General features: G+C 40.4%; 2 protein-coding genes across 2 annotated transcripts in view; both read right to left on the reverse strand.

Annotated features, from left to right (window-relative positions):
• shtn1 (shootin 1) overlaps positions 1-8,488 on the reverse strand; it is a 29,170-nt gene extending 20,682 nt beyond the window's left edge. Inside the window, exons 1-4 of the mRNA XM_022765130.1 lie at positions 8,417-8,488; positions 6,539-6,591; positions 5,944-6,004; positions 598-692 (exon numbers count right to left, since the gene is read on the reverse strand). Coding sequence (XP_022620851.1) covers positions 598-692; positions 5,944-6,004; positions 6,539-6,591; positions 8,417-8,471 — 264 coding nt within the window. The 5' untranslated portion in view covers positions 8,472-8,488. The remainder of the gene's footprint in view (positions 1-597; positions 693-5,943; positions 6,005-6,538; positions 6,592-8,416) is intronic.
• Positions 8,489-9,258: 770 nt separating this feature from the next.
• LOC111236413 (V-type proton ATPase subunit B, brain isoform) overlaps positions 9,259-12,105 on the reverse strand; it is a 34,684-nt gene continuing 31,837 nt past the window's right edge. Inside the window, exon 14 of the mRNA XM_022765128.1 lies at positions 9,259-10,379. Within this exon, the coding sequence (XP_022620849.1) occupies positions 10,237-10,379 (143 nt within the window). The 3' untranslated portion in view covers positions 9,259-10,236. The remainder of the gene's footprint in view (positions 10,380-12,105) is intronic.

Below are 12,105 nucleotides of genomic sequence, written 5' to 3' on the forward strand. Positions count from 1 at the left end.
AAGAGGAGTGCTGAGGGAACATAAGAAAAAAAGCTTAAAAGTCAACCTTCACTATAATTCTCCCTCAGCCTCCCACTGCCCAAAATCTGGTACAGCCACATGGACCATGAGGGCTTTTGTCCAGAAATTGAATGAGAAATGATTACAGTGATAAGCTCAACACCAGTGGGCTGTGAAATCACTATGTGCCAAGCTCCCCCACTCTCAATCACAACTCACATTTTAGCAAGGACCCCAAAAAAGTGAGTCGAAAGAATCCAATGCAATTTGAGAGTCTAAGATACGGGGACGACGGCAGAGCCAGAGGACCACAGAGTGCTTTTGATTGCAACATCCAAATTGAATGTGTCAAAGTGATGGTTTCTGGCATACACTGACCACAGACTCATCTTAAATGGCTGATTTGATGCTGTAGTATTTATTTAACCAAACTTGGTCTAAATCAACAGATCCTGCAATTCTGATTACATTATTCTCACCTTGCTTTAATGTAATGATACTATTTTCTTGATTGTGAGCATGTGTTATTGGACTGTTACACTGTTAGTTCATTTGAACAGAACCAGAAGACCATGTTTGTCTAAAGATGAACTGCACCTTGGAGGCCAGGGCTTCAGCACTTTCTCTGCACGTCCTCTCAATCTCCAGGTTTTCCTGAATGGCACTGACCTCTTCAATGACCATCTGAGATACTGGGAAACAAGAGACAGAGAACATTAGAAACCATACAGACTTTATTTTATTACTTAACTCCCCTGTACATGGTGTCATTTTGTTCCACATGATAGTCAACATTCGTCAAAATTCTGAGCAAATTCTCACAATGACGTCTGCATGCTATTTCAGTTAGAAAAAAATGTAAAAATGATGATATGATTTTTGTTGGTCTTGTACCAAACAAACATGTTCCTTTACATCTGGACAATATGATTTGTTGGCCAGGGCGTCTCTGTAGCACCGCAGCACTCGTGGTGCTGACAATGCACAACAATGTGACACATTTTACCTTCATCAAAAAACTGCAGCTCCTTTGATTTGGATATTGCACTGGGCCATATTGATATTTTGATAATATTTCAATTAATTGTGCAGTCCTTACATCTGCTACTAACTACGTCTTCACACAAGCCAATCAGAGCACAGCATGAAATGTCACAGAATACACTGACTGGTACAACACTGTTAGCACCTTTACATACACACTGTCTACAGTACAGGCTGTATACAGTCATTGTTTCCTAGAAATTACATTTACTGTATATGCTATGATTTTTTTTGTAATAGGAAATATAATGTTATAATGTTGTGACCCGTTATGTCACTGCCACATTCGGCCAATGAGAACACCATCAACCAACTGGTAAAGCAACAGATTCAGACAGGAATAAATCCAGGGCCACTGATACAGACATATACAGAGACACGTCATGCAGTTGGCGGCCTTTTGTTGATGAGACGATGTTAATGAAATATGAAAACCAGCAGATGAAATTCAACTGAATGACAGCATTCGTGTCAATACAAACTTAAAAAGTCAACTCATGGCTATTGAACCTGATCAAAATGCCATTGAGGAAACAAATACCATGATTAGGATGTTCTAAATGAGTGGTTACATACCTGTGACTTCTCATTTCATTGTGCGGTTAATTGAGATAAGAGTGCTATAACACTTGACACTGAAGAATATTTCTGTTTGCTATTGTGTCTGCCATCTGTGGAGCCTCATTGGTGAGTGACCTCTGTGCATCATTATGATATGAATTCAAGAGGAAGTGAACTAAATAATGTTATCAATTTATCTTTTATTCACACAATTTTCCCTCCCTTTATTTTCATCAGCCAAGGCCAACACGTATTGACTATAGACTGAATACATGCAGGAAACAACTTTGGAGCATAAGACTATGAATAATAGTTTAGGGTGTATGTGGGCTTTTTGTTCACAATAATACTTGTGATGCTGCACTTAACCCAGGGTGAAGGGAAACATTTGCCTTAAAGGCTGATTTCTCTGCTGAGCTACTGCAGCATGTACAACAACAGGGCTGCACTGGAAAAATATATGATGAGAACAATGGTGAGTTTTTTATTGATAAACACTGAAGGCTGTTAAATCAAATTGAATTTATATCTACAACTGTAGATTAAAGTATTTAACATATATAGTCTGTGTTCAGTATACAAACACAGCAGGATGAAGGTTCATTCTAGCCTCATCTGGAGTCTTCACAGGTTGAACGTCCTAGTTCCTCTTTAATAAAGCTGCATTATTTGATTTTGAGGAACGAGCGGAAAACATGACATCTCATATATCTCAACTTAAGATCCACTTACTTATTTATTATAGAGCTTTTGACCCACAGTCAGTCTTCACTAGCAGGTGGAGTTAGAGAAGTGCTCAGACTATTAGAACATTTAACAGCTCAATTACACCTCCATGACAACTAAGAAAACTCCATGTGATGCGATATAGTCCTCTGCTGGCTACTTGGCCCGAGTCCGGCCCATATACCTCCAGCTGATTGTGGCTGTGATCCTCCAGTACTGGCTAACATCCAGGCAGATTTTCTGTGTGTGCACCAGAATTGGTCCAGATGTGGAAGTAACATCTGACAGTTGTGCTGTATGTGGGCCGGACTTGGGCTGAGGAACCGGGCATATATTGAGCCAGAAGAAACACAAATATGTGGCTCAAGTCTTGGCCAGAATAATTTTACTGTCTGGGAAATAACACAACAGGCCTCAACTCCAACAACCTGAATCCATTATTTACAGCAGCTGTTTTCTAAATAATCTAATTTCAGCTTCTTAAACGAAATAATAAAAGTGAAAATCTTTATTATCCCCTTAAACATTTGTAAATATATCAACTGCTGCATCAGCATTTATGATTTGGACATTGAACATGTCCACCTCTGCAGATTCTGGTATAAACAGAATTGGGTGTGTGTCCACTGTCAGGGCCCATTTACAGAAACACAACAAAATTAGCATTCATTTGAATGAAAAGCATGAATGTACAGTAGCTCTGTATGGGTCTCCACCAGCTGCTGCTGCTGCTGCTGAAACTTGATGAGAATGAAGTTTACAAGTTGGAAATCAAAACACAAAACTAACAAAGGCTAAAAAGCTCCATCGAGCTGAGGAGAGCTGCAGAGCTGGTAATAATTCTGCGTGGACTCATTTGATCCATTGTAGATATGAAAAATATTGATTAGTGCAGCTTTAACTGAACCGAGGGGGTTGAAAAAATCTGGTAAAATTCCACATCACAAATCGTAATGTTGTTTAAGCTGCAATCACACCTCCATACAAAGAGGACGCCCTTAAACAATGCCCTGCCACTTAACTAATTAAACATTGTGGTTGAGCGAGGGAGATATTAAGCATTAGTGCCATTGCTGTGGGCAATTCCTTCCCCCCAGTGACACCTAATTAAGAAGTTGATGAACGCCAGCGCTGGGCGATAACGGCGTTCCTCCGGTGCCCTGCACATCAGTCACTGAATAGCACTTAGCTGCCAGTTTTCATCCGCAGCCTTGTCTCCGTTCCTTTCTGCCTGTCTCCATAATGCCATGGCCACACTCAACAACCTACGAAAGGACGCCTTGAACTAAATGACATGTTAATTATAATTACTGGTAGCCATGGTAAATAAACAGCAGTGGAAGTGTTGAAAGTGTATGAGCACGAGTCAACGGGGGGCTCTGACACATCAGAATTGGCAGTCTTAATTGTAAGTTTCGGCCTCCCCATCATCATCACTCCATTTTTTTCTCCCCTCTTTTTTGTGCCTGTCTTTTTTCATCCTCCTCTCAGGAAAGACAGTGATTACCCCTGTGCCGACGTGCTGCATAATGGTATCAGCGCCGCCAACGGAGCAGTGAATTAAATTGTATCTGCAGCCGCTGTGAAGCCTTGATGAGGGGGGCAGATGCCTTTGTGGTGTTATCATTATAACACAATGGTCATGTTGTCATCAACCTTGCCATTGGCAATTGAAAAGGCATGATTGTGTGTTGGGGGCTTTTTCTACTGTCCTCCTACTGCCCCCCCACCCCCCCACCACCACCACCACCAACCCTGTCGCCCCATCCCCAACCGTTTCGTTGTGAATAGGAGCAATTTTCTAAGAGCTATGAAATCACGTAATAGGTCCTAATATGCAGCTGCTTGGCACAGTGAGGCAGCCTCTATTAACACGGAAGTCAAACACAATATGTGTTTTGGCTGGAGAATCACTGAATACACAAGTACGGGCCAGATTTATTCAGATGAAAATCCACACAACTGTCAGCGTCACAAAGACAAACTATTTGCTCCATCTTTTGACATGTGTTGCCCTATTTCAAATTCTGTCTTAACTAAAGTGGTCATAGCAAAGCATTCAACCTGTAAAGAAAGTCGTTTGGAAAATTGAATGGTGGGCTAAAACATTTGAAACATATTTGTGGTGTTGGGAAACAGATTTCTGGTGAAAGCTGCAGCAATGACAGCGTCATTATCTGTGTCCCGGTTCATGTGTTTCTACAGCTGTGATCATTTTCACAACAACATACGTCACAAAAGGACACATGTTCTCTCACCAGTGTTTATGTTGTCACACATTAAATCTGGGAGGTAATGGGAGGCAGATGTGTTGCATCTTATACATCTTAAGAATTAACTGTATGTTTCAAAATGTCTTAGCAATATTACATATACTAACATCAAAGGTTGATAAGATAAAACACAGAATGTATTAAATATTGTAATGTGATTATATTACAAAAGTCCCTCACTGAACTTACTAAAGTTCATGTGTGTCTCATTTGATCAGAATTATTTTTAGATAAAAAAATGTATTAGGTCTCGTATTGAATGGAAAATGATACTATTAATAATTTATGTGTGTGTGTGTGTGTGTGTGTGTGTGTGTGTGGTCTTTATGTTTTATTTTAAAAGAACATTAATCTAAGGTCACTGCTCTGTGTAAAATGAGCTACATTCATTCTGTCATTTCAGGTTTCACTTTAGATGTCACACCTGTCATACAGACACATCTGATGTTCACTGTGAGTAATTCTATTTTGGTTCAATTCAGAAACAGAAGTTTCCTCTGCTGCCAACTGAACTGAGGTAAGTTCAGTGTCATTTGATCAGTTTTGACTAACTGAGTTAATTTAACTGAACTGAAGCTATGAAGTTGAGTCACCTGATCAGTCACAGGAACAGTTGTTACACACATTTGTTTAAACTTCCTCATCTGATATGTAGCAGTGACAGATTCAGCTGCTGAAGCCTTTTTCTACCAGAGTCAGAGTCAGTGAGGACGAGATGTGAGGCTGCTGCTGTGTTCAGGCTCAGACTGAGCTCATCAGGGTTTGTATTGTTTTCATTATCATGAAAACAAATAACCACAACTCAATTTAACATTGTTAAACAGCAGGTTTACATATTCAAACCACAAAATAGAGTCCCTGGAGGGTTCTCTCAATGCATGAGCAATGCATGCTTGGAACTCTGTTAATATGCTAGCTCTGTTTCTTTTAAAATTCATTTAATAGTTTAGTGAACGCTCAGCAGTTCATTCATTCAGCTCATCAGCTCATGTTTAAAGTCTGAAAATGTAAAACTAGAGATGGAGACAGTTTAAATTATTTTCCCACATGTTAAATATGAAAAGACCCAAATGAACATTGTAAGTTCTAATTAACCACTTGGTTACTATAAGCTAATTATCCAAACAGCATTTGTACAGGAATGATCTCTGTAGCTGTGATCAGTATGAGCTGTTTCCAGTGTAAATCTATAGAGAATGATTTCAGAGCTGCTTTTGTCCACTGGGACAAACTCACTCACACACACATTTATCAATACATTGATGAGTTAAAGCTTGATTGTAGAATGAAAACATCTGACTCTTAATCTCACTTCCTGGATCCGGAGAGGTGAACTCACCTTGCTGGAACTCACTGAGCTGCTTGATGGCCTGGTCTCTCTCCTCCTCTAGCCTCCTGCACTGATGTCAGAGACACACAGAGACACTGTTGCTTTAATCTGCCTGGAACAGCAGCTGATTTCATCTGACGAAATGTGTCCAAAATACATTACACAAAGCACTGAGGAACACACGTGACCCTGAGGTTTCCATATTAATTTATACCAAATAACCAGAAATCTAGAATCCTGTGTACGACTTGAAATGCATTTTTAAAAAGTTCATTTCCACATTTATCTTACATACATTTATCTATGTGTGAGAACAAGAAGAGAACACCTTTGTTCTGTAGAAAGATTTCTCTCAAACCACCTGTTTGTGTATCAGCACAGCTTTTGACAGTCCCCACACACTCTGTCATCTCTCTCCATTGACACACATTGACTCTGCCATTGTTTCTCTGTTGTTACCATTAATTACAATTAATCATCATGACAACTGCTACTGTTAGTACAGCTACCACTACTACTGTTACTGTTATTGCAACATTAACTTAACCATACAACATCCTTCATATGTGGAACCAGACCAGCCCTGACCCACAGTGACACTTACCTCCATGGCTGCGGTCTCATGCCTCCTCTGCAGACTCTCATACTCCTGCAGGGCTGTGGGGAGCAGAGGATACCAGTAAGTCATCTCCATCAGTAAATCACATCACAGCAACACCACTCACATCTTCCTGTTTAAAAAAAGCTGACAAGTGAAAACTTGTCCAGCATGTGATAACATCTCATCCAGTGACTCCCTGTGTCCAGTGTCTGGCACAGAGTTTCCAGTACAGTAATACTCAGACTGCCCAAATATTTGCCTTGGGTGTTACTGCAGTGCTAAGAGGAACTGCAGAGCTGCCTTCTATTATACATTAGTATTAACAGATAATCTGGCTGCTCACTGCCAACTGTGTTACAGCTAACAGCCAGAAACTGGGGGTCAACATCTGTAAGTCTCAGAAATCAAACAGATGTTTTTACCCTCGAACACAAACACACGCTGCTGTGTGCTGATAGCTTTTCTCAATGGAACAACCTGTGTTAATCTGTAACTACATGTCACTTGCTCATGGTGACTTTCGGGGTTTACAGAACAAGAAACTGACTGAGGATGTCCTTCTCTCTCAGTGAGGTCAGCTCTGAATCCAGCTAAAGGAACAGTCTGACATTTTGTCACATACAGTACTGTTGTTAGAGAGCACACCCTCAGACAGATGAAAAGATCTCCCCTGTGCAGCCACATTACAGTAAATATAACTGAAACAAATCTTTTTGATCACAGTTACAGATTTAATCTGCTGAATTTGACTGATTTAAGCAAGGTGCATATTATGAGCAAAAACAACTAAATCAGGAAGACTCCACCAGCACAAACTGAATGTGTGAGAGTTTGTGTACAGCACACTGGAGCTCATTAAAAGTAGACTAAACATTTCACAATTGTTTCAGGTAGTGCCAGTAAAAAGTTTGTCCCCTATAGCTTATGAGGCAATGCCACATTTGAAAAAAGTGTTTTATAATAATGACAAACTCCAGCACAAAGAGAGAGCCTCTGCTGTGTCCAGTGTTTGTTGGCCAAGAAATACCCAGCAGTTCTTTCTGTGACGCCTTGAGCTGTGTTACTGGTCACGGGTCTGATGCAGAAATGATGTGATGCATCATGTCAACATAGAGCAGAGCCTCAGAGGAATGTTTCAACATATCTGGTGGATTCATGACATGAAGAACTGAGGAACTACTCAGTGTCAGTCTCTTCAGTCGTACAGTGATATCTCATATCATGGAGCTTTTGGAAGTGTGTCATTATACAGGCTGTACCCTGCCACTGCCATGTGACATTTTATTTATTTTATTAAACTCATTCATTCATTTAAGTCACTCGTCACACGTGTTGTTGCCATGTAATCCTTCATCAGATAAACCCTGGAGATTTCCTGGGCCCAGGAGCAGTTACACCCAGCTCTAGGTGTACGAAGTAAGGTGTAGTCCTCCCTCTGTGCCTGGACTGTACCTGTTCTACCTGGATTGTACCTGTCCTACCCAGATTATACTGTCCCTGGACTGTACCTGTTCTACTTGGGCTATACCTGGACTGTACATGAAAACAAACACCCCTGAACACCTGTGAAAGACTGAACTCTGCTGAGTGATAGACCTTTGCTCAGTCAGTTCTGCTCACTGGACCAGGAAGCTGGTCTAACACATGGACCCAGTATCGTCCAGCAGAGCAGCAGTGATCTGTTGCTGACATGAAGACTGATCAGTCTTTACAACTGATCAATAATCAAATAAAGTTTTATTGTATTTTAAATATTTGTATTGTTAGCTGTCGCGCGGGTTTCCCTCAGGTCGACAGGATTGGACGTAACATCGGAGCTTTATGACGTAAAACAGCAAAAACCAGCGGCAGCACGTTCATTTTTAGACGTAAAACACTCACCTTGGTCCGACAGATATGTAATGACATTCATCTCTTCCAGACCTTCGGCAGCCATGACGAGAAACTCTGAGACTAAAGTTCAACAGGAAATGACCCTCCGCAAACTACAACACAGAACCGTCCAAATAAAATGTCAGAAGACTGTCAGGAATATTACAGCTGTAGTGATGGTATTTTGATTCATAAAAATCTGTTTTTTTTTTTAAAGATTTTAATGTAGCATACAGTAATTGGTAATAAATGAAATATTGGAATGGAGGCGGTGCCTGTGGTGCTGTGGTCACTGCAGCTGTTTTGTTGTAATACATATAAAAAATGAAAAAGACATAAAATAATGTTTATCTTGTGCCTATTCTAGTTCTTTCAGTCATATCTGACGGTCTTCATCAGCATATGCACTTAAACTGCACAACCACTTCATTATTTATTTTTATTTTGTATATAGTACCATTTTGTCTCATTTATTTTAGATTCTGTTTCAATTCTTAAATTTTTTTCTTATTACATTTCCCCTTATGCTGCGGTTTCAAATTTTTATTTCCTCTACAGGGATCAATAAAGGTAGATCTTATTTTGTTTAATTTTATCTTATGAAGTTTGCTCAGTTGTAATACTGAGGTCACCTGATCTATAAGACTGATGTAGCCGTTGATTGTCAGGATTATTTTGTCATACTATTTCCAGGGTCAACTTTCCCTCCAGGGAAATTTCACTTAATTCCCACTGGAGAGAGAGTCCAACACATTAGTTGATCTACATTGACATTATTAGCAAATGAAGCTAAAACAAAGCTGTGTCAGGTCAGAGGAGGGTGAAACTGTATGAAAAACCACAACATGCAATTTCTCATAATTTAATTTATTCATGGACACAAACTCACAAAACCATTATGGTTGCACAACAAAGAATTAGTTTCTGCAGACAGACGGGAATGTTTAGCATACTTTTGTATCCTCTTTTTTATAATACAAATCAAACAACTAAATACAAATCACTCAACTTAACACAAATAATGTTAACATCCACTGTATTCTCTCAAGAGCAAGGTAGAGGAAGCAAGAGGGAAGAAAGAGTCAAAGTACTGGAGGCAACAGACAAACATGTGAACGCTGCCTGTGGCCAGAGTCTATCTGATTTAATTAACAGCAAACCTGATGCCACAAAATACAGCAGTTTTCTTTATGAAACAATAAACAGGAAGTGGACAAAGTAAGAGAAATCCCAGACTGTAAAATCACTGTCATGTACTGACAGGATTTTGGGGCATTTATTATTTTGTCAACATCCATATAGAAACATCTTTCTTCTGATGGAAACCTCCCTTTTCAGTGGGGGTGGATATTACATAGCATTTATTGTAAAAAAAAAAAAATAAAAAAAAAATAATAATAAGGGGATATTCAGCAGTAACATCCCAATAAATAGAGACTGATCTATCATTTCAAGGATATGTTCATGTTTTTTTGATCAAGGGTAGATATTAAATCCATAGACACTTCCCATACACAACTTCTGGACACAGATACACTACAGTACATCTATAGAGGGGGGTTATTGCCCTGTTCTCGTTCAGGAAAGGGAAGAAGTGGGGGATGGCGTTGGGGTGAGTTGATTCACAGGAAAGAGAAGAAGTGGAGGTAATAAGACCAGTGGAGAGAGAGAAGATGAAGTTTGAGATGGGTACTGGTTCAACACCATCAGGCTCTGAGCACCAGGAAGTGAAGGGCTGCAAAATGAGATGAAAGAAGGGAATAAAGGGGGAGGAGGAAGGTGGGTAGGATGGTGTGTGGAGCTAGAACAAGAACATCCCTTGGTGTGCCTTAGTGACGGACGGCAGACTCCCTGGGGTAAAACTCGGCCAGCGTGCTTTGAGGAATCCTCTTCAGCATCTCCTTGGGGAAGATTCTCAGCAGCTGCCAGCCGATGTCCAGGGTCTCATATACCGTCCTGTTGTCATAGGGGCCTGAGAAGACACAGAGGCCACAACGCTGCTGGTTAACATCCAAACATAACATCGACTGTGGCTGTCTCACAAACAGTCTCCACTGTACGTCAATACAACGTGTTTTTTTTTTTATTTGTTGTTGTCATATTTGTGTCCATCTGATGAATATAAATTCAACAGTCACTCTACTTGTAGCTCTGTTTTGGTCTCCACCTCCTGAAGACAATACAGAAGCTTCAGAAACTCTTCAGATCCACCTTACCCTCTGCACACTATCTGAGAATCAATCTGAAATCTCTCACAAAACCATTTACAACAAAAATTCAGACCCTTTGCTGTGACACATTGTCACAAATTGTAGTTAGGTGCATCTTTGCTTCAATTATCTTTGAGATGTGTCTAGAACTGGACTGAGAGTCAGTGTCAAGACAACTAGAGTCACCTCCTCGTGGTTGTTTGGTGGTCACAGTCTATCCTTCCTGAGCTACAGCATTGAATAATGAGCATAAGTTGGGGTCTGGGGCAGCTGTGACTCCACTAATAAGAGGGTCAGTGGTTCGATCCACGGCTCCTCCAGGCAACATGTCGAAGTGTCCTTGGGCAAGATACTGAACCCCACTTTGCCCTGTTGGCTGTTCCATCAGTGTATGAGTGTGATGTATGAATGTGTGAGTGAATGGGGGAATGTGAGAAGTATTGTAAAGCGCTTTGAGTGGTCAGCAAGACTAGAAAAGCACTATATAAGTGCAAGTCCATTTATCATTAGTGTTTCTGCAGAACATTGTGATGTCACAGTGAAGTTGACCTTTCACCATTTGGATAAAAAATGTCATCACTTCTTCATTTAATCCTGTTAGACATTTGTGTTATGTCATGTAATAATTACTGAATTAATTCTTGAGTTTTGGTCAAAAATGTGTTTTTGAGTCCAAGCTAATTTCTGTACCTAATTTTAAAAACTTCCCACGTGGCGTTATTGAGATATCATGTTCACAAGGATGAGATGGACAACAACCTGAAAACATGATGCCTCCAGCTCTGGCTGTCGCCAGCGTCAAGGCATACAGACCAAACCACGGGAGCGCCGCGGTGGCTCACCTGGTAGACCACAAGTCCTTACTGCAGTGACCCAGGATCGAGTCCAGCCTGTGGCCCTTTCCTGCGTGTCATCCACTTTCTCTCTCCACAACTTTCCTGTCTCTCTCACTGTGACTATAATAGCTCCTCAACTGTTTGTGACATGATGTCATCAATTCTTGATCAAGCCTGTAGTTTGAGGTTTCTCTTCTTTTACCAGTCTGGGCTTGTAATGACGCATCTACACATCTACGACCTAATGAGGAAACAGGAAGCTCCCAAACACATGACGGGCACATTAGACAGTAGGCACAAACTAGTTTTAATCACCTTATCTGAGTCACTTCAGGCACCCCCTAGTGGAAGTATCAAAGTGATGCTCACTGACACTGGTACTTTACTGCTGCATGCTTTACTGCATGACTGAATCAGCCAATCCAAATTCTTTTTTCTAAATTTGGCTTGTAATTCATATTTCCTCCATTGTGCAGAGGATTGGTTAAAAAAGTGTTTTCTCTAAGTTCAGTGTTTTTTCTGCTGTATTGATTTCCAGACATGTACCAGTCTTAGAGAACGACTGCCACCTTTTAGAAAACACTTATTCACTTTTTTTAGATGAGAAAATAAACATAAGTTCCATGTCTGTAGGTGTGGCTCTGCAGTCAGG

This window comes from Seriola dumerili, unplaced genomic scaffold, assembly GCF_002260705.1.
Source record: "Seriola dumerili isolate Sdu_G_001 unplaced genomic scaffold, Sdu_1.0 BDQW01000665.1, whole genome shotgun sequence".
Taxonomy (NCBI): domain Eukaryota; kingdom Metazoa; phylum Chordata; class Actinopteri; order Carangiformes; family Carangidae; genus Seriola; species Seriola dumerili.